Source organism: Trachemys scripta, chromosome 17 (assembly GCF_013100865.1).
Source record: "Trachemys scripta elegans isolate TJP31775 chromosome 17, CAS_Tse_1.0, whole genome shotgun sequence".
Taxonomy (NCBI): Eukaryota; Metazoa; Chordata; order Testudines; family Emydidae; genus Trachemys; species Trachemys scripta.
This window is the reverse complement of record NC_048314.1, coordinates 24,201,433-24,220,599: the sequence shown is the minus strand read 5'-3', so window position 1 is coordinate 24,220,599 and position 19,167 is coordinate 24,201,433. Positions and strand designations below refer to the sequence as shown.

The following is a 19,167-nucleotide window of genomic DNA, read 5'->3' as shown; positions in this document are numbered from 1 at the left end:
AGCAGATCCTAGAAGAAGCCCTCCTTCTCCCCTCCCCCCAAGTACTCGTCACATTATTTTGGCCATTTCACATCCACCACAAAGTGAGCAGAAAATGTAGCTTTAAACAAGGAAGAAATCAGGCATTCACATACTACATTCTTTACTTGTAACACTCTGAATTTATGGGTCACCCCTCACTATTTTGTACATCTGTGCAAGTCTAAGCATTCCTAGAAAATCCAAAGTTTCCTGGCTACTTCGGTGCTTTGGAGTCTCTCTGATTAATGGCCTCTTATAAAACTTCTGTCCTTGCAACAGGTACATGTTGGGCCACTACTACTTCTAGAAATTCTTGTGTATCTGTACGTGTACATTTCAAGCAGCAGGCAAGCCTAATCAGAGCCCACATAGCCAGGTACCATGCCATTCCTGGGCTCCCCTGGGAACAAGGAGGGTCTCCATGGAAACTGACACCAGCACTTTTGATAACATCCTGACAGCATAATAATAGAATTTCACTTGTGACAGTACAACACCACAGCACAGCCAAACACTGTTCTGCAGGGAAAAGCAGCTCTTGCCATCACTATACTCCCACCCATTTGTTGTCTTGTGATCTACACATCATTCATGCTGCCTTTGTCAAGAACTGCCCTCAAAGGGAAAGTATAATGGGAATCAACGACAACCTGTTACTCTCCTTCCTGCTAGCCGTAGCAGTCTCCCTTTTCTCTTCATCTCTCTCCATGCACCTAACCCAGAAATGCACGCCATCCAAACCACAGTGCAGAACGCAGGAGTGACGGACAGATTTGCCATATGGGATGGATGGTGCAAAGAAAGGAATGTCCCAACCACTGAAGGATAGGCAAAATATGCTGAAGGGTTTGACTAAGAGGACAGAGAAAAGACAGACAGTCATTATCTAGAGTTTGCTACTAAGCCCTCCAATTTTAATGGTAAACAAATGCTTTTAAAAATTCAGATTTTTGACATCTCTAACGCTAAATAGGAACGAGTGAAATCCCACAACTGCTCCTGGGGCATGGCACACACTATGGGTGTAGTCTGTTGGTCCGTGTACTGCACTGGAACAGATGATGGATAAAATTGTGGTGAACTTTAGGCCCCATGTGGAAGTTTTCCCCAGTTCTTGCTATGATCTGCTTTACAAGGTATAGCACTTCATCTTGTGCATTCAATAATTCATTTTCCATCAGCGGTTTCAACCACATTGCTGACAGAGGCCAGAGTTGAACTTGTTGAAAGTGAGTTAAGGAATATTCCTTTTGGCTAACCCCACGTGGAAGCTGTCACAGAGGGACATGGCTCAGACTGAGTAAAAGACCTACAAAATCCAGGGAGATTCTCAGCAGGCCTGCAGCAGCAGTGTGAGGAGCAAAAACTACACTTGAATGCAACAGAGAAGCTTTCCAGAATGATGTGTAATACTGGGGGGTGAAGCCCAAGCGACTTGTTTGTTCACAATCATACAGTCACTCAGCCAGGACCACCCCTTGCCTCCCATACCCAGATACCAGAACTGTGCAGTAACTCCCCAAGGGGCACAACCTCCTCACCAACAAGCCACAGTGAGCTAGAAACTGCATCAGCAACATCAACACCACTGCTTCAGTGGGGCAGAGACAGCACCCCAGATTAGAGGCTGACAAGGCCCCGATTCCATAATCTTATTGTGAAGGAGGGTTCACACAGTAGAAGTACTACAACCTGCACCCTCTTGCGCCACACAAGCAAAGGGCCCTCCTCCTGAGACACACTGCCAGCTGACTTAAGGATGAGCTGGAAGGGGAAAATGGGAGCACAGCCTTCGATGGGCCCATGTCAGGAGCGACTAAGGGAAGAGATGGACCTGTATTAAGGCGAGGGGTGGAGTATTTGCAAGGTGATGTCTTTGTCCTCACTCCACTTGGCAACCCCAAAGTAGATGGAGGAGTGTTGGATAGCATGCAGCATAGAGTGGATGGGGGTGGGGAGTTGTACACACTTCGCTGCTCTGCACACAATTTAGACACATGTCTAGTTCTATCACCCTTGCCCACCTCTCACTGGATTCCCTTCCCCACCCCAAACACACACATTGTTGTAGCTTTAGTGTATTGTCTCATGTCCATGATTAGACTGAGCTTTGGGAGAGGGGCTCTGCGTTCCTAATACATTTACACAGCAAATATGAGGAAATATCATAATATTAAGAGCCACACCAGCTAGTGTAGAACAAAACCAAAGAAGGTTTGATCGGAGTCCCTGAAAAGCAGTGCACAGCTTACTGGAATTCTGGGAGAAACAGGAAAATGCCACCATCTCTTCCAGTAAAGCACGTTCTTGCAGGCCACACAGTGAGCAAAACATGTGTAAGCTCCTCCCAGGACAGCATTTCTCACTTTCCATAGCACTGAACTCAACATTTAACAAGTGAGACTACTAGAAGCAATGCAGAGGCTGGCAATCCCACAGTTAGGCACTTCCTAGCATCCAGGACATCTGCAATTAATTCAGTTTTTAAATGTATTGCTAAGATGTTTATTAAGGGAGGTAAGTGCTACAGACACACACACAATTCTAGCAGCTACAGTCACAAAAAGGAAGCATCACCCTTACCCACTGGTAAGAGCATAAAATATACTTGGAGCAGCAACCTTTATAACAGGTTTTTCTCAAATGCTGTATTTGGCAACTGAATTAGGAAAAGAGGAAGGAAATGCTATAGAAACAAAGACGTGGCAGGCTGGGCCCTTGCCATTCTGGCAGCAGAAAGAGTGAAACAGCTGCCAACACACCCATAGGCTTGGCTTTCTACAGCTCGAGCGCCCAGAAGAATTTTCAGGAAGGAAACCCCCAGCATGAAACACTATGAGTGAAGCCCCTGTCCACAAAGCAGCAGAAGCCATCACCTTAGTCAAACAGAAGGTCAGGCATGTACCAATGCATGCATTATCCTATAGGGAGAAGCCAGTGCAAAGATAAGGAATTCGGAGGACACTAAGCCTTTTCCAGGCAAGCCAGAAGGGGACAGGTAATTTGCTCAGGAGGTACCACACAGAGATGTGTTATAGCAATGCTTCACCACAAACCCTACGCCCACAGGAACTGCAGCTGTGAGGAGCACTATGGGTGAAACAGTGATTGATTTCTGTGCAAGGGGAGACTGCATTCATTGTGTATTTTACTTCAGATGAACCCATGCAGTGGCATATTCAAATACAATCAATGATCCCTTGAGAAACAGTGTGAACCTGGTGACTGGAGTCCATCTTCTTACATTGATTGCTCAGACCCATTGGTATTTTTCTATTTCTTGTTATCTAGCTAGGTGAGAAAGGATTGTTTCCCCCTGCATACCAGTTACAGTATCAAAATCCTGATCCTCCATCAATCAGCTGGAAATTTAACACAGCATGTAGCTGCACCAAAGGCTTTTTCAAAGAGAAGACACTTAATGGTACTGTAGCAGATCCCAGTGTCTGTCGGGTTCTGAGCCTGAACATTCCTTAAGTGCCAAGACACAAGAAGTTCTGATTTATTCTCTACAGGTCCAAGGGCTACAGCCACAAGCATGCTATGACCTAAGCATGACAGGATGGGACATGTGGTGCCAGAAGCCAAGTGAGAAACCTGGGACTCGGGATCTCTCCGTACCAGAGTCTGCTTCCTTAGGATGCTGCATAAGGTCAGTGAAGACATTTGCTAGTCCACTTCCCATTGCTTTATCCTTCATATTTTGCAGCACAGGCTGTTTGGTTGGAGTTTGGAAATCCAATTCACACAGCAAATTGTAGGATTATCAATAGTTTATGAGAAAAGGGAAGAGAACATCTTTGCTAACCATCTGTGTTTGAATATCTGCAGTCCATACAGCCCCCAACACACAGTATTACTCAGACCAGTAAGAATTGCCAGAGAAATAGTGGCTATAAGTGTTGCTCAAGCGATTCTACAAAGGAGTTAAGAAATAACAAAGCTTCTAACACACAAACATCAGCCCAGAGGGAATTCCTTACATTCTGGAACAAGCATGCCCATGTCACAGTGTGAGAGTTTGAACCACTATCCCACAAGCACCTCAAAATTCCTGAAGCATCTTTCACTGCCTTTGACAAGATAGCAAGGCTTTCAACTTTTACTTGTTGCTTTGGATAATTCCAGATTTGACCCTTGTCAGGGCTTGCTCTACAGATAAGGTTAGCTTGAGCAATGACCTTTAGCTGTGTACTGGGCATGAAAATGAATCTGTGCCAGCAGGAAATAACTCTGCACCCCTTAAAAACAAAGTAATCTCAAACATGGCCTGCACGTTATCTGAGGCACACAAAAAAGTGGCTTGTCCCAAGGTCACATGGGAGTCATTAACAGAGCAGAGAATAGAACTTGGGATTCATGACTCCTGTTTCAGAGTTTTAACTATTAATCACCACCTTAGGATTCAAGATTGCCTCTCTAGGTTGTGCAATTCTCTGCTACTGCAGACAGCCATTTAGGGTGAAGGTATAAAGTGAAGAACCTGAAGTCCACCGTCAGCCACCATCCTAGGCAAGGACTGGCCGAGATTCACTCTGAAGCTATTTATTCGGCTAAAGGGGTCCCTCTTAAGCTGCACAAGGAGCTTTCCCCCAGAGCTGGGCTGAGAGCACTGATTCTCAGTTTCGTTGGCTCAAGAAACAAACAACAACTAAGTGGGGCTAGCTTCTGAACTCAGATAATATGCAGAGAAGTGCAGTTCCAATCCACCTAAATACACTGCTTTAGGTCATGGGCAAGCTCTGCAATTCAGTAAAATGTCAAGCTGAATGTTGGCCTTTGTGTGGTTTACATGGAAACAGCTGGAATCTGTCTTTTTGGTACTTGGTTTAAAGGTTTCCATCTTCGACAACAGTGGGCCATCTCTCTCATTGCCGCATTCAGGATTTCTTCTAAGTGACTGAAATCCTGGTCCCACACAGCCAGACACATACTCTGAAGCAAAGTATTACTCTCTGTGTCGGTCATCTCATCTCACAAAGGATAGTCGACAATCAGCTAAATGAAAATATGTATATAATCACTAGTACCATGAGACCAACCAACCCAGCCTCGCTGCTTGTCCTGTCCAGCCTTGCCCCTTCTGACGTGAGGTGACAAGTCACCTTGCAGAATCTGCTCCTTAAGGTGCAAGACATGCCACATCTACCTGTTTAAAAGTGTGTCTAATCCACCAATCTACTGTCTTAGCTCATGGGACCCCCTTTGGACAATTCATTTAAAGAACCTCAAAGTCACCTCCAGTGGTATACTACATGGTAAGGTTTCAAACATAGCCATTGTTTATCTTGTGAGACATTTGAAGCCCAGTCCCCCCCACTTTTGATCTCCCACACCATCTGTAGGCAAAACTCAATAGTTTTCAATGTAGAATTAACAGATGTGCTGCAAATGACTACTAGTGGGAACTTTTTGACTCTCTTACCACTGTGGCCAGTTCAAAGATTTTGATCATAAACTTGCAGGCTGCATCTGTTGGCAATGGCTGCCTGCACAATGCCCTTCCCTCAGCTACTGAGCAGTTAAGACATTTAGACGAACGTGCTTGACTTCAACGTCTATGTAAATGCAATCAATAAAAAAAATGGACCTTCAAATACATCCCAGATCTGCTATACATCAGTTGCTTTAGTGCACACTAGAGAAGCAGAAGCCACACATTCTTCAGACTTCAGCCTAGGCAATCAGCCTAACTTTCACTTAAGCCTGCAGATATTGATGTCAATTAGCAACATGCTTTCACTCTGGAAATACAGTCAAGCTCAAAAGGCATGTTGTCAGCTACCAGAGAGACAGACATTCCTGAATTCATGTTGCCTAAATCACAATCTACAATTGCCTTTAACAACAAAACTCTGCAGCCTTGACCCTTAAAGCTGCACCCAGCTCACTTTTATGCACACAGAATGGGAAGATTGCTTTATATACTAATTAAAATGGTTTAAGGGGTCAACACTAATAGAGTAGCCCAAGAAAAATATGTTTTAAAAAGCAAAGAAAGACTTGCTTTAGAAGGAGAGAGGCTGTACAGTCTCATGTAGTACTTCTCAGCCTGTCTGGGTCCACAACCTAAAAAAGGCTCAGGTCATCTTGCAAGCCACTGTATCCAAAAATCCTTTGGAGTCGGATTGTGGGATCTTGGGCCTAGAAAGAAGCAACAGGTTGTTTTTGGGTGCTGAAGCTTGAGAGTTATGGAAGATGTTGATGGAGTATTGGGAGCTGTTGCTTTGGGTATCAGAGTCTGCTGGAGTGGAAGGGGGTGCTTGTTTCCTGTTCAGATACAGGAGAATAATACTTTCAGTGGCTGCAGAATTGGCTCTACAATTCCTTGCAAATGCATTTCTGAGCCCTAGTGCAGAGCAATAGGTGGTGTGAGGGAAGAAGAGAGCAAAGAGGGATTGTTGTATGATTGGGAATCAGTGAAAGCACAGAGCCAAGGTGGTGATGGCAGAGGCAGCAGCAAGATGGGAGAGGGAGTGCCTGTAGGATTTCATTGCTCATGTAGCTTTACTTCTTCGGCACCCACTTCCCACATTGCATCCCACTGACTGAGAAGTGCTGGGTTAGTGGTAACTGCACAGAACAAGGTGTCAAGGACGCTAGGTTCTATTTCTGGTTCTGCCCCAGACACAATGGGTGGCCTTCAGCAAGTCCCTTAACCCTCCCTGTGCCACTTTCCCCCTCCAACAAGGACAATACTTAGCTCCCATAGGTGTTGTGATAATTAATTCACTGATATATTTGTTAAGCACTCTTCGATACTTATATATGCTGACTCAGAGAAGGACAAAGCATTAACATATCTGTTTCTGGCTTGTAAGTTGGAGCTAACAGTGTTTTATTGTTGATGTGCCAGGCAAACAGTAGCCACTAGAGAAGATGGAACTAGCCAGCAGACTGCTCCAACAGGGGGTTATAGATACCACCTGGCAAAAGTCGCATAGCAGTCAGCAGCTCTAATCAGATATGTCAAAATGGAGCTTCGGCTGGCCAGATCAGTAGAAGAGATGCTGACCCATCTTAGAAGAAGGCTCCTCTGTGTGGCTCTCACACCCCTGTGATATTAATCTATGCTCCCGATATTTGGATGATTGCTACATAAGGGCTTCCTAGATGGGAAAGTTAGTGTGGAATATGGTAGGATGTGAATTTAAAGCAGAATAACTATTGTGCACTAACTCCCCATGTAGACACCCGTTCCACAATAAGTGCCTTTTTGCAATGTAATGGATTTAAATTCACACCCTACTTAATTCCATGCTAACTTTCCAAGTAGACAAGCCCTAAGCTCTTTCTGAGAAGTACAGGATGTGCAAATCTCACATTAGTAAGACAGCCTGCTCAACTTCAGAACGTTTTTAGCTAATGTTTCAGAACTGGTGCATACCAGAGTTCCTTGGGAGCAAGGTGAATGGAGATGCTTTGCAAGATGTGAGAGTGTTTCCAGTATAGTGCATATGCCACCTCATTACCACAGGGTTGTCAGCTACATTATTAAATTAGAATGGTGCCAGGGCAGCATGCAGGTGATCTTATAAAAGACAGTTGCCTAACTGCCCCAGGTTTACTGTTGGAGAGGGGTGGGAGTGGGGGCAGTTTGTGCTTGTAAGGAAAATGGCTGAAGGTTTGTTTTTAAAACACGTACTATACCGAATAAACACTGCAAATAGACATGAAAAGGCAAGTCGGAATTCAGAGCCATTACCCTGACAAGCTCTTTTACTCAACAGCATAGCTAGAAGTCTTTTCAGTTAAGGCTTTAGGAAGAAAGACAGTTAGTGCCACTGATGTAGCCAACAACATGCAGAGAGAAGACCGTATGTAAAGCAGACTTTGGAAAAAGTCACCTTGGCAATTGGGAGAAAACTGAACAGATTCAGTAAGATACATTGCTAGCACCCAACGGACTCTCCAGTACATATCTTCTACCTGAGCTGACAAAGAAAGAACAGAACTGATCAGTAACTAGCTTTTCATGATTCCATTTAAGCTTTAGACTGCAGCTATAACACTTATTCAGTGCTTCACTTCTTAAGAGCACTTTACAAAAACACTACCTAATACATCACCACAACTCCCCTGGAAGGTAGGCAAAGGAATATTATTGGTCTCCTTTTATAGCTGGAGAACTTTGAGACACACAGGTGATGTGACTTGTCCAAGGTCATACTAGGATCCTATGGCAGAGCTAGGATAAGATTCTACTTCTATGTTCAAGCCATTAAGCCACGCTGCCTCTCTGATTGCCATATGTCGGAAAGAATTTTCCCCTGCAGGTCAGATTGGCAGTGACCTTGGGGTGTTTTAACCTCTCTCTGCAAGAGTATGCGTGTGGATCACTTGCTGGGAGTATTTGGGTATAACCCATTGCAGGGGCCACAGGCACTGGTGCGCCTCGGTCTCTCCTGTTCTCTACCTGTGGTACATAATAGTTAAGCTCCTGTGGGCTGTAATACTTCGGTCTAATTTCTCGTAGTCTCTTCTGACCTTAAACTCTATGACTCTCTGGGTGGCTAACACGTGTAACATTTAATGCAAAAAATATCTGTTTAGAGAAATACTGTGAAAGTGCACAATTGATACGAATCTGTTTAGTCAGGCTAGACTCCTAGAATTTGCCTGCACTTTTAAAAGTGTTCTGAACCCTGGGGTCAGTCAACAATCAGGCATGTGGAATTTCCAAACCAGCAAGTTTTAAGACATACTTACCCATTCTTTAATAGATGGGCACTATAGAAAACCATAAGTGCTGCACATGCAAATTGGATCCGCAGCTTAGCAGCTTCTTAGACAGTGTGCATTTCTGAACTAGCCAAGTTAGTCTTCATTTGTTGAGCTCCAACAACGCATTTGGCAACGTACAGAACAGAGAGGAGATGAAAGCCCTGCCCTCAAGGAGCTTACAATCTAAGCAAATACGGGGAAAAAAATCACAATGAATTCAAAGGTAAGGAATGCAGTTACTCAACCCCTCTGCCCCCGTCCAATCATTGCTTTTATAAGGAAATTAAATGTAAAGGGAATGGAAAAAAAATAAATGTCCCTGAATATAAAGAACCAGAACTGGAGAGAGGAGCCCACAAGTGTCCGTATTTTTCAAGTTCACTTTTATAACTGTCAATTCAGGAAGACCACTCACAAAAGACACTTGTTATATAGCAGGAAAGAACTGAATCCCATCTCCATCCACAAACTGTCAGTTATTTCCATCCTGGCAACATACAAGAAACCCAAATAGCCACACAGATTTCTGCAAAGGAATTTGTGGATGCAAGTTTATAGGTAGTCTTACCTATAAATGTATAGGCAGTCTTACTTAACAATAGGCTATTGGAAGGGAGGGTTAATACATTCCCACTGTAGTCCTATAGTCCTACATCAGTAACATTAACATCACATCAATGCAACCACAGTAATTTGCTTTGTATAGTTATGCTATGATACACTAGCTGCAACTCACAATCGTGTACAAATTGCATCAGCTAACAAGTGAATACAGACTGTCTTCTTTGCAATTTGTCTACACAGTGCCTCGTGCAGTTGGGCCCTTATTCTTTGTTGCAGGTCCTAAGCCCTACCAGAATACAAGAAAAACTATAGCCTTTAGTCTGCAACAACCAGATGCCCAGTGTAAACTGAGAGATAAAAGTATGACCCAACTACATGCAACGGCCTTCCACAGCTCTACGTCCTTCTCAGAAGCCCAGGAAATGGCCGTGCAGCACTCCAGAGTGCACACTGTTGTAGGAGTCTGGAAAAGAATTCTTACAGCAACAAAAGTGATAAAGTGGCTTTATATAGGAACTGGTCTCAGTTCCTGCCCCTCGGGACAAAAATGTTTGCAGAACCATAATACATATGTGTATGCACGATCTTTTCCCTACCCCAACATAAACATTTGAATTATTTTGTTTTAAAACAAGAAATTACCATTTACTCCTGGTTTGCTGTACACACTGTATATTGTACAAACTTCAGCACTGTTCATGCACCAACATCTGGGTTACAATGTTGTCCCTAAGGAGAAAGAGGGTAATTTGCTGTTCACTTGTCTAGCACTATAAATCCACTAACCTTAAGCCATTGAAGAGCTGTTTAGATTTATCCAGTAGGTAACAAAAGTCGGTGACTGTTTTCCTCTCCCCCTGAGGGATATCATCTTCAGCTCCTCCAGATGACATGATTTCTTTTAGGGCAAATTCAGTCCTAGAAGAAAGGAAAGACCTATATGAGACAAAGATTGAATGCAACTAGGAACTCTGCAGACAGGTTTAAGCATGATGATGATTTCACAGGGATAACAAAACATATCAAACATGCAACTCTCCCACAGGTTACTTTCTTTGAGGCTCACTAAAAGTCACAACAGGAATATTAACTCAGGATCAGAAAACCCTAACAAAGCATGGGGATATTTACAGCATGGTTCACTAGTTAACAGAGCAAATGAAAATGGCATAATCATCATGAAATAAAGTAACTTGTTGACAGGACTATTAACGACAAAGCACAAATAAAAAGGATTGTGTGTAAACAAAACCTGATTTTGACGACAACTCTCTCTAGGTTTGTCTATTAGCGAAGTGATGTGGTTGCCCCACAGCAATGTTTAGAGAGAGAAGAGACCCAGGCCCTAAATCTGTTTACTACATGTGTTGCCACACATTTCCTTTCCTTTAACAGTTGTTGGAACCTGTAGTTCATGTTCATCACTGTAGGACAGCATGAGGACAAGGATACCTACACAAACATTGATTTTTTTTATTATCCATCTGTGCACAATTTTATATTGTGCAATAACTGTGTTAATACACATAATTATAACATAGCAAGGATCTGTAGTGTGGCTAGATCTAAAACTGAGTAAAAGGTCTAAAAGTTATAAGGATACAGTGATCTTTTTGGGAAACCTGTTTGAAATTAATCCACAGCAAGATTGTTATGATCATCCAACAGTGAACAGGGAGCTACAGATTCTAACACCTGCAATAAGATGTGCTACACTTTAAATGGCTAACCACTTTGAGGCCCATCTATGCTCTTTAGAAACTTTTGTGTTTTGTAGGGTAAACACATCATATCATTATTAGGAAAACAGAGAGGACCAAGTATTTTTGGCATCTCTATGGAATCTGGCAAACTAATGGGGGTTTATTTTGGGGGGAGGGTGGGGATTTGAAATAAATTCCATTTGCACAGGAGCACTGTGCAATGGCTGTATATGAGCAGCCATCTGCAGCGCTCAATTCAGGCCAAGAGGTAGCAGGGCCCGCCCTGCAAGGAGAGCATGGCAAAAGGGAAGATTACATGCAGACACTGGAAAGTAACTGCAATTATTTTCCCATCAAACATCATGCCAAACCCTCAACTCAACCAGACTTTGGTTATACTTTCCTGTGACACCATTTCATGCACTGCCAAGTACTAAGCAAAGTGGCAACTCCCTCCTTCACCTTTTAAGGGTACGTAAGTGAACATGTCCCACCAAACAAGGAACTTTGTTTCTGCCTGTGTTTGGCAAGGGGCAGCATAGCATGTATTCACTTTCCTTTCTCACATGCCGACATAATGACACACATGGCTTTATCACTAGAATGTGGTTTGCATTGCACAGACCAATTGCTGAAGAGATTCAGAGGGGAAGTTAAGAAACATCTGTCCAACTGATTTTCAATTAATTACTCCTGTGATATGCCAGACAATATGCAAGAGCTCAAAACGTATCAATCACATATCAGTGGTTGCCAGTATGAACTAAGAAAGCAAGACCTGGGTGCAATGAAGAACAAGTTTGCATTTGAAGCCTCCAGCATCAAATATTTAACATTTTATGCACAATGAAACATGAGACAATAACTATTCCAAGCTCCAGCATATGAAATTCACCCAACAAAAAACACATGGTGAGAAGAGAGCTAGACACAGATGTGCAAAGCAGCTGAGAGGTAAATCAAGTATTTCAGGAAGAGGGACTATACCCCAGATCCTCTGTGCTCCGCAGCAAGCTTGACCTAACTCCTGTGGCAAGGCCCCTGGATTCTGCAGTGCTCCACTGTGGCAGACAGGATACTCTACAACAGCTTCAGATAATTTTTTTTTTAAATGTAAGGTTTGAATTACATATAAATCAGAATAATACAGTCAGTACAGTATGTTTAACTCAGTGATGTATTCAGTTTATTTTATGGTGCCTCAAAATTCTTAAATTTGTAATGTCTATAGGGATACTACAAGATATCCAAACGGCTACTAACATCGGTTCAGCTCCATGGGTGCAACATCAGGAGCCCTCGATTAGGCAAGCATAACAGCTATCCCTGTATTTAACATTTGCAGTTAGACCTCCTCTGAACAACAGTGTGTTTTTCACTTTCACTCTCTAAGACAGGAGTTTGAAAAATGATAAACTACAAAACTGTCAGCACAGAAAGGCCCCAAGAGACCAAAATCCTTCCTGTACGAGATAATATAATAATCTCTGCATCATAACAGCTTGTTAGGGCTGAGGGGAGAGAATTTATCAGAGAGAGTCAGACCAGGAGAAACCCATAAGTCATGAAGATACATTTGGGACAGCTCCGCTCTATCCTGCTCCTAGATCTTTGCAATGATGTCTGGATCTCCTCCCCTTGTGGAATCTATTTCACTACCCATTTGCTCTGTCCAGTCTATGGATACACAGATCTCTCCCAGGATGTGATATGGCATGTGTGCGCACACATGGTAGGAGGAGAGGGCTTAGATAGCAGGAACTCATGTTTTAATATTTAAAATCATATTTTTGTGCTCAATGGAGGAAGACTTTTACAGTCACAGAAAGAAGTTGTGAAAGCCAGCAGGATCTATCTGCCTTGATCACAGATTTTGTTGCTGCAGAAGTGTAAGAAGGAAGAGGAGCACATTCTGATGCTGTGCAGGGACCTGAAGAGTTATTACCATTGGGCCACTGCACTGTGACATTCAATGTACTACCTACTTGCAGCTTCAAGAACTCATGTATGCTGCAGCCAAGCCCAACACAGATGCTATCAAGCCCAACCAACAGCCTAAGCTTAGTCTAGGAGGAGGAATTATGATAAAGTTTGGGTAGCTTCAGGGCACTGCTTTTCAGGACAAACAAGACACATAAAAACAGCTTAGCTTTCAATTAATGGGATGGGGGGGGGGTCTTTTACATCATTAAAAGGTCGTAGAAAGCCCAATCCCTCAATACTGATATTTTGTGCTGTTTTATACAATTCATGTGCAATGTATACTCAACTGACACCCAGAGTCATTGTTTAGTTAAAGGTCACATTTAGATAGCAGCAGTGAAGCCTCAGGACAACAGTCTTCTGAGCGCTGTAAAATTTACATATGCAACTCCACAGGCCTACTCCAGAGCTGCCAGATCTTGATGCGCTGCATGCTGCCGCCCACCCTTACAAAATTCTGCAGACTGTCCTAAATGCTCTCAGTAGAAGTGTAAGTTTGGGAGTGATTCCTGAAGTATTTAATAAAGATATTCAGAAAGGCAGAGTTCCCTTATCAGCCCTAATAAGCGCCCTCTTTTCCCAGGCACAGCAGGTAATTCTGCCTGGCCAGTCACTGTTCCAGTCAGGGTTGCTGTATAACTTTCAGCAATGCAGTTCGTATGGACACCCAGACCTGTGGATAGGCCCATTTTAAAATACAGATACTACACTTGATCAAGTCAGCCATACCCATTTGCCCCATTTGGTGGCCGATGCCAAATGCTTGTCTAGTCTCAATGCACTTCACAGAAAATCCTAGACAAAGCACAAACACATTACTACAGTTAGCCACCCTACTGCTCATCTGCAGTCTCAGCAGAGAGGCCAAGTACCTAATGGATATGCAAATGACCACCTCTCTCTCATCCCTAGAGATAGTCTCTCCACAGCAGGGGTTGAGACTGTACCTGTTCTGAAGAGTTGCCTTCAGCCTCCAATGCTGTTAACTCAGGACAAAACATACTTTAAAAAACAAACGTAAAACAAGTGAGTGATGTTAAAAAGTCAGCTGCCATGAACAGACACTGCATTTTAGGCAACAACCCTTCGCAAGTCTGAGATCAAAAAAGGAACACATTGGGTAGCTCTGCAAAGCATTCTGTAGCTCGGTCAACAATCCAAATGTGCAAAATTAACATCTGGGCTAAAATACAGTGTAAGAGAACACAGTTCACATAGAGCGAAAGGGATTGAAAAAGGCTTATCCCATGCCACCCCACAGTCCATTGAACAGACACCGAGTGCAGGATCAAACTCAGAAAGGTCTGCCTTTGGGCAGGTTTGTTCTATTAAACCAGAACCAATATTTGGATAATGACCTGGATTTGGACAATAATTATATCCAATAAACAATCACTCAGGCAGCAGGAACCATACTTGCAACACTATTCAAAACATTTAAAAGGGTGGGGGGGGAAGGTATGGGGACAGGCGGAAAGAGACGACAGATTATTCTGTGGCGAAATAAATGTTACTGTTCCCTTCTGAGCCACTCTTTTTAAATCCGTGAAGTGTTGCGCAACACTTCAGCAGAATAGCCAGAAGATTTCCATTTGTAATCTTGCTTCCTGAGAAGTGAAGTCCACGAATATAATTTAACCTACACCCACCCACTCTGCAGCCTGTTTGATTCTTCGTTGACTTTGGAGCTTGGTACCCTATCCTCACCTCAAACAAATCCACATTTCACCCGTTAGTCCCAGCTCCCCGACCTTTACAAAACCCGATAACTGCATAAAAACAGACACTGATATGAGATCATTTGAGCTTGGGCCACCATGTCAAGACTGCACCAGACACAAGGTCTCAGCTCAGGCAGGAGAAGGAGTACAACTTTCCTAAAAATCTCTCCCCTCCACAGCCATCCCCTCAACCTCAATGAAGTTTCACTGGCTAGTTTGCTCTCTTCAGATCCCCACCTACGGATCACCACCTTGTAGTGGTGGAGAGGCTTGCATGTCTCAATGACCCGGTGACTCAATGTACTCCCTTACGGTCACCCATGGCAGAACGGTCAAGGGCCAGGTTCCAGACAAAGTGTGATCCAAGAAGTCCCTAACAGCAGAGCAGACTGAGGATAACTGCACAATGGAGCTGAAACTGTTGTGTAATGTTACAACGCCTATAAAGGAGGATGAAGGCTGCAGCGGATAGAGGACTGAGATTGTAGCACCCATGTAAATCAGTTGCAGAGGTAAGGCTCAATTAAGAAAAAGAAGTTGAAAAATATAACCACCAACAGCAACAAGCAGCAGGGTCAATACTGGAAAACAACATTTAAATGTGTGATTAAAACCAAAGGGTCTTAAATTTCACATGGGGGGGGAGGAGGGAATTAAATGACATTCTGTGATGCCCTTTAATTTTCTAGGTTCTCTACTGGCTCACCTTAATAGTCCTCACAAAATGAATGGAATTTTCAATACGCTCTGTAAAATTGTATCACTCCAAGTTAAATCAATGCTGAAAATCCACACACTATTAAATCCTCTCTCTTCTGATCTTAAACATATCTGTAGATTACATTGCCCAGAATCTATCAAATGCTTTTTATACTTACATATGGGGACTGTGGTCACTCTTAACATACAAAGTATTCTGTCACACCAGATACATACTAATATCTTGATGGATTCCTTCAGGCTACATGATTTATACTTAGATTTATAGAGTATAGTGATAAATGACAAGTAACCAGGATCTCATCAGGTACAGATAAATAAATCCAAGTGCTAAAATGCCCATGACCCCACAGCCTTCAGAAAGGGAGCACCTCTTTTCAATTTTCCGGAACTTTATTTTGATGATGGGTCTTCGCTTCCCATTAACACCAAGTTATCTGGCAGATCCAAGATGCAATTTGCAATTTTCATTAAGTGGTAATTTAGATGAGAAAGAATATTAGAAACAGCTAAAGAAGGCATGGCCAAAGCCCGGCTCATGAGGCACCCGGGGCTCTTTTACAGTTAAAGTGCAGCTCACAGAGCCTCCCACACTCCCCGCCCTTCTCCACCTACCAGACTATGCGGGGAGGGGGAGGGAGTTCAGGACATCTGCCCTGCAGTAGGGTGGTGGAACTAAGGGCTTTAGCGATGGGGGGATGGCAGGGGATGTCAGGGCAGAAGCCCTGTGTCCCAGCAGATGCTGCCCTGCAGGGCAGAAACCCCACGCCCTGGTAGGCACTGTCCCGCAGGGCAGGTTATGCATGTCTTGAAGCTCTTGAACATCTGAAAAATTCTTGTATGTAGCTCAGAAGGTTTGGACTACCCCGACCTAAAGTATCTAGCAATTGAATAAATGGAAACAGAATGTTTGTTTGTTTAGAAAAAGTGCAGAGACAATGTTAAAACCTTTGTGGTTTAGCAGTAGATGAACTTCCCTGTTGTAACCTTGAAGTTGGTATTCCCAAATTCACACTTTATTACTACTGTTACATTAATTAACATGTACCACTTCCAAACTCTATTTGTAAACGTCTGAACCTACAAAATTTGAGTGAGAACACCAGCTAGCAGTTCCCACTGCTCACCCAGAGGGCAATCAAAGACAGCCTGGGTTTTGGTAATGCCAATCAAGAGGTTTTTTTAATATTATGATGGACTGTTGGTTTCAATCATCTCTAATGGGTTTAGCTACAGCAAGTTTGAGCACAGTGGGAATGGTTTACTGAATTATATTGTTTGTAAGTGTTTCTTCGGAACTTCAATGGAGATCCACTAGCAGGAAACCTATCCCCAGCCCAGTAGCGGGGAGATGAGGGAGTACATTAGAATGTAAAGAGGAGGGAAACACTGCCATAAGTGATGTTGGTGGAAAGACTGGGATGTAAGAAGAAGGATTTAGAAGAGAAGACAACCAATTGCAAGAATTAACGTGTTAACAACCCAACAAAAACCCAGCCACTGGTAGAAAAAACAGATATGGATAGAGAGAAGCAGAGTCAGAATAAGGGACTTGCAAAAATGTGAGGAAAAAAAGTCAGCGTGAATGAGCACACAGAGAAAGACAAGTGTAGTAAAATGGGGGCAGATGAAGAGTGCTACCGTGATCCATCACTACGGCGTAGGAAAACAAGGAGCTCAGAAAAAAGGAGAAAAAAAAATGCACAGATGGATAAAGGAAGTATTTTACAGAAAATTAGCTTCTAAACATTCAAACCGTTATGACTAGCAGCACAGAGGCCATGCCCTCTGCCAACAGTGGAATGCCCAAGAGAGTCAGCTATTATAAATTGCATGAAATTAGTAAAATTATATATATATATATGCGCCAGTTACTATTGTGTTTCAAATTTCAGAGCAGAAGTGAATGTTTCCATAGCTACAATCTTCTCTCTTATTTTCATGCCTCCTCTCCCCCAAGAGACGTTAAATGACCAGGATAGCAAACAGTGGGAACTTAGGACTCCATTCTCAGTATCTCATTGAAGGCTGCAACTATGTAACCTGACTAGCAAGGAGGACGTGAGGGTGAAGACAAATTAGGACAGAAAGGAAGGGGAAAAACTTAACAGGTACAGCACTTGAAATTACTACTGAACAGGACAAACAAGAAAAAGTATCAAAACAATAGAGAGGAACATAAGAAATAAAAGGAGACAAAGGCAGACATTCAGGTGCTTAGATCGTTTAAATAGCATGACCATAAAGCTCCTCTGCATTCAGTGGTTGGGGGTGGGTGGAGTTATTTTCTATTTACACATACACACCCCTCCCTCAAATGAAAAAACCAACACACAAATGGTTGCCATGCTGTGTTTAAAACCTCTCATAGCACAGCCTTTCAGCTGTATATTAACTTGTAGGTTGTGCATGATTTTAACAGAAAAGTAAAAACTGTTAAAAACAGTGAACACAAAAGGGTCTCATTACTACATTTCCTGCCAAGAAAATATCCCCCAAGCATTCAAAATATCTTCCACTTGGCTCCTATTTATCTCATACTGTTTTATCACATGCGCGCACACATTTAAAAAAAAAAACGGAACTACTCTCTGAACATATTTTACAAAACCCTAGCGAATATATCTTTTCAATTCAGTGTATATTGAATTAGATACTTAATGGTAAAGCTACACAAAGTTTTCAGAGGAAGTCCTCTACAAAAGACACAGGCATCAGAAGATCCAGGTTCAACACCTGGCTACACCACAGACTTCATGTGTGCTTTCAGCCTAGGTTTCCTGCTCTGTAAAAGGTACAACTTGCCAACTTTGTTAATGTTTGTAAAGCACTTTGTGACACAGTATTCTATTAATATACAGAAAGTGAATTTCCTAAGATCCCCACCTCAGGCTAATTTATTAGGTTATAAATAGTTAAACTGAAGTCTATACAGATTAAATGAAACCATAAAAATATGCATAATTACATCCCTTTGTTCGGGTTAATTTCTCAAACTATCTCTAGTCTTAACAATCTGTAAACCTCATTCTTCAAATGAGGAAGCAAATGCTTAAAGAATCCTGTAAGAAATATTCCTTGTTATTTTTTAGTCTCCATAAAGATGACAATTTTCCACTAGGAGTCACAAATCTGTCAAAATCAGAAGCAATTAAAAACACAACAGGTCAACAAAATGAAGAATTGTGAGGGCCCAGGTTCATTATTTTCACCACCACCCCAACCTGGGAATACATCCAAAAATAAAACCAAATCATTCATAATGAGTCCACTGGGAGAAAAGTATCAGGATCCCAAACAAGCAGAAACAAAAACATCTCCAACAGTTTCCCCAGTTTCAGGACACCAAAGGACCTTTCCAAAAAGCTTGAAAGAGCCTCCAATGCTTTATGGAAAACCAATATTCTGTTGAAAAAGGACTATGCAATTCTCAGCACCTATTTTAATTACTAGGAATACTTTCATGAAAACAGGATCTTTTGTTTGGATGATTTCATCCATTTATTCCCCTCCTCATTTAACAATAATGCAACTGAAGGTCTGGGTAAATAAAGCAAGACTAATTTTTCTAGGTCAGTCTGAGGCAATCTGCTATGCATTCATTTAAGTACAGCCACAGCCCCATTTTTGATACTTCTTACTTGTCAATGACATTTGTAGTTCAGTTGATAGCTTTACTGAGAAGATACCTTATAGAGCAGTGGCTCTCAAACTTTCTTTTACTAGTGACC

General features: G+C 42.5%; 1 protein-coding gene across 5 annotated transcripts in view; it reads right to left on the bottom strand.

Moving 5' to 3' along the window:
- Positions 1 to 19,167, bottom strand: part of SCAI (suppressor of cancer cell invasion) — a 93,735-nt gene that overhangs the window by 38,900 nt on the left and 35,668 nt on the right. For all 5 annotated transcript variants that reach the window (XR_004648448.1, XM_034793309.1, XM_034793310.1 and 2 more), the window contains one exon: positions 10,096 to 10,227. Coding sequence is in view for 4 of the 5 variants with exons in the window: in XM_034793309.1 (XP_034649200.1) it covers positions 10,096 to 10,227 (132 nt within the window). In the remaining variant the exon portion in view is untranslated. The remainder of the gene's footprint in view (positions 1 to 10,095; positions 10,228 to 19,167) is intronic.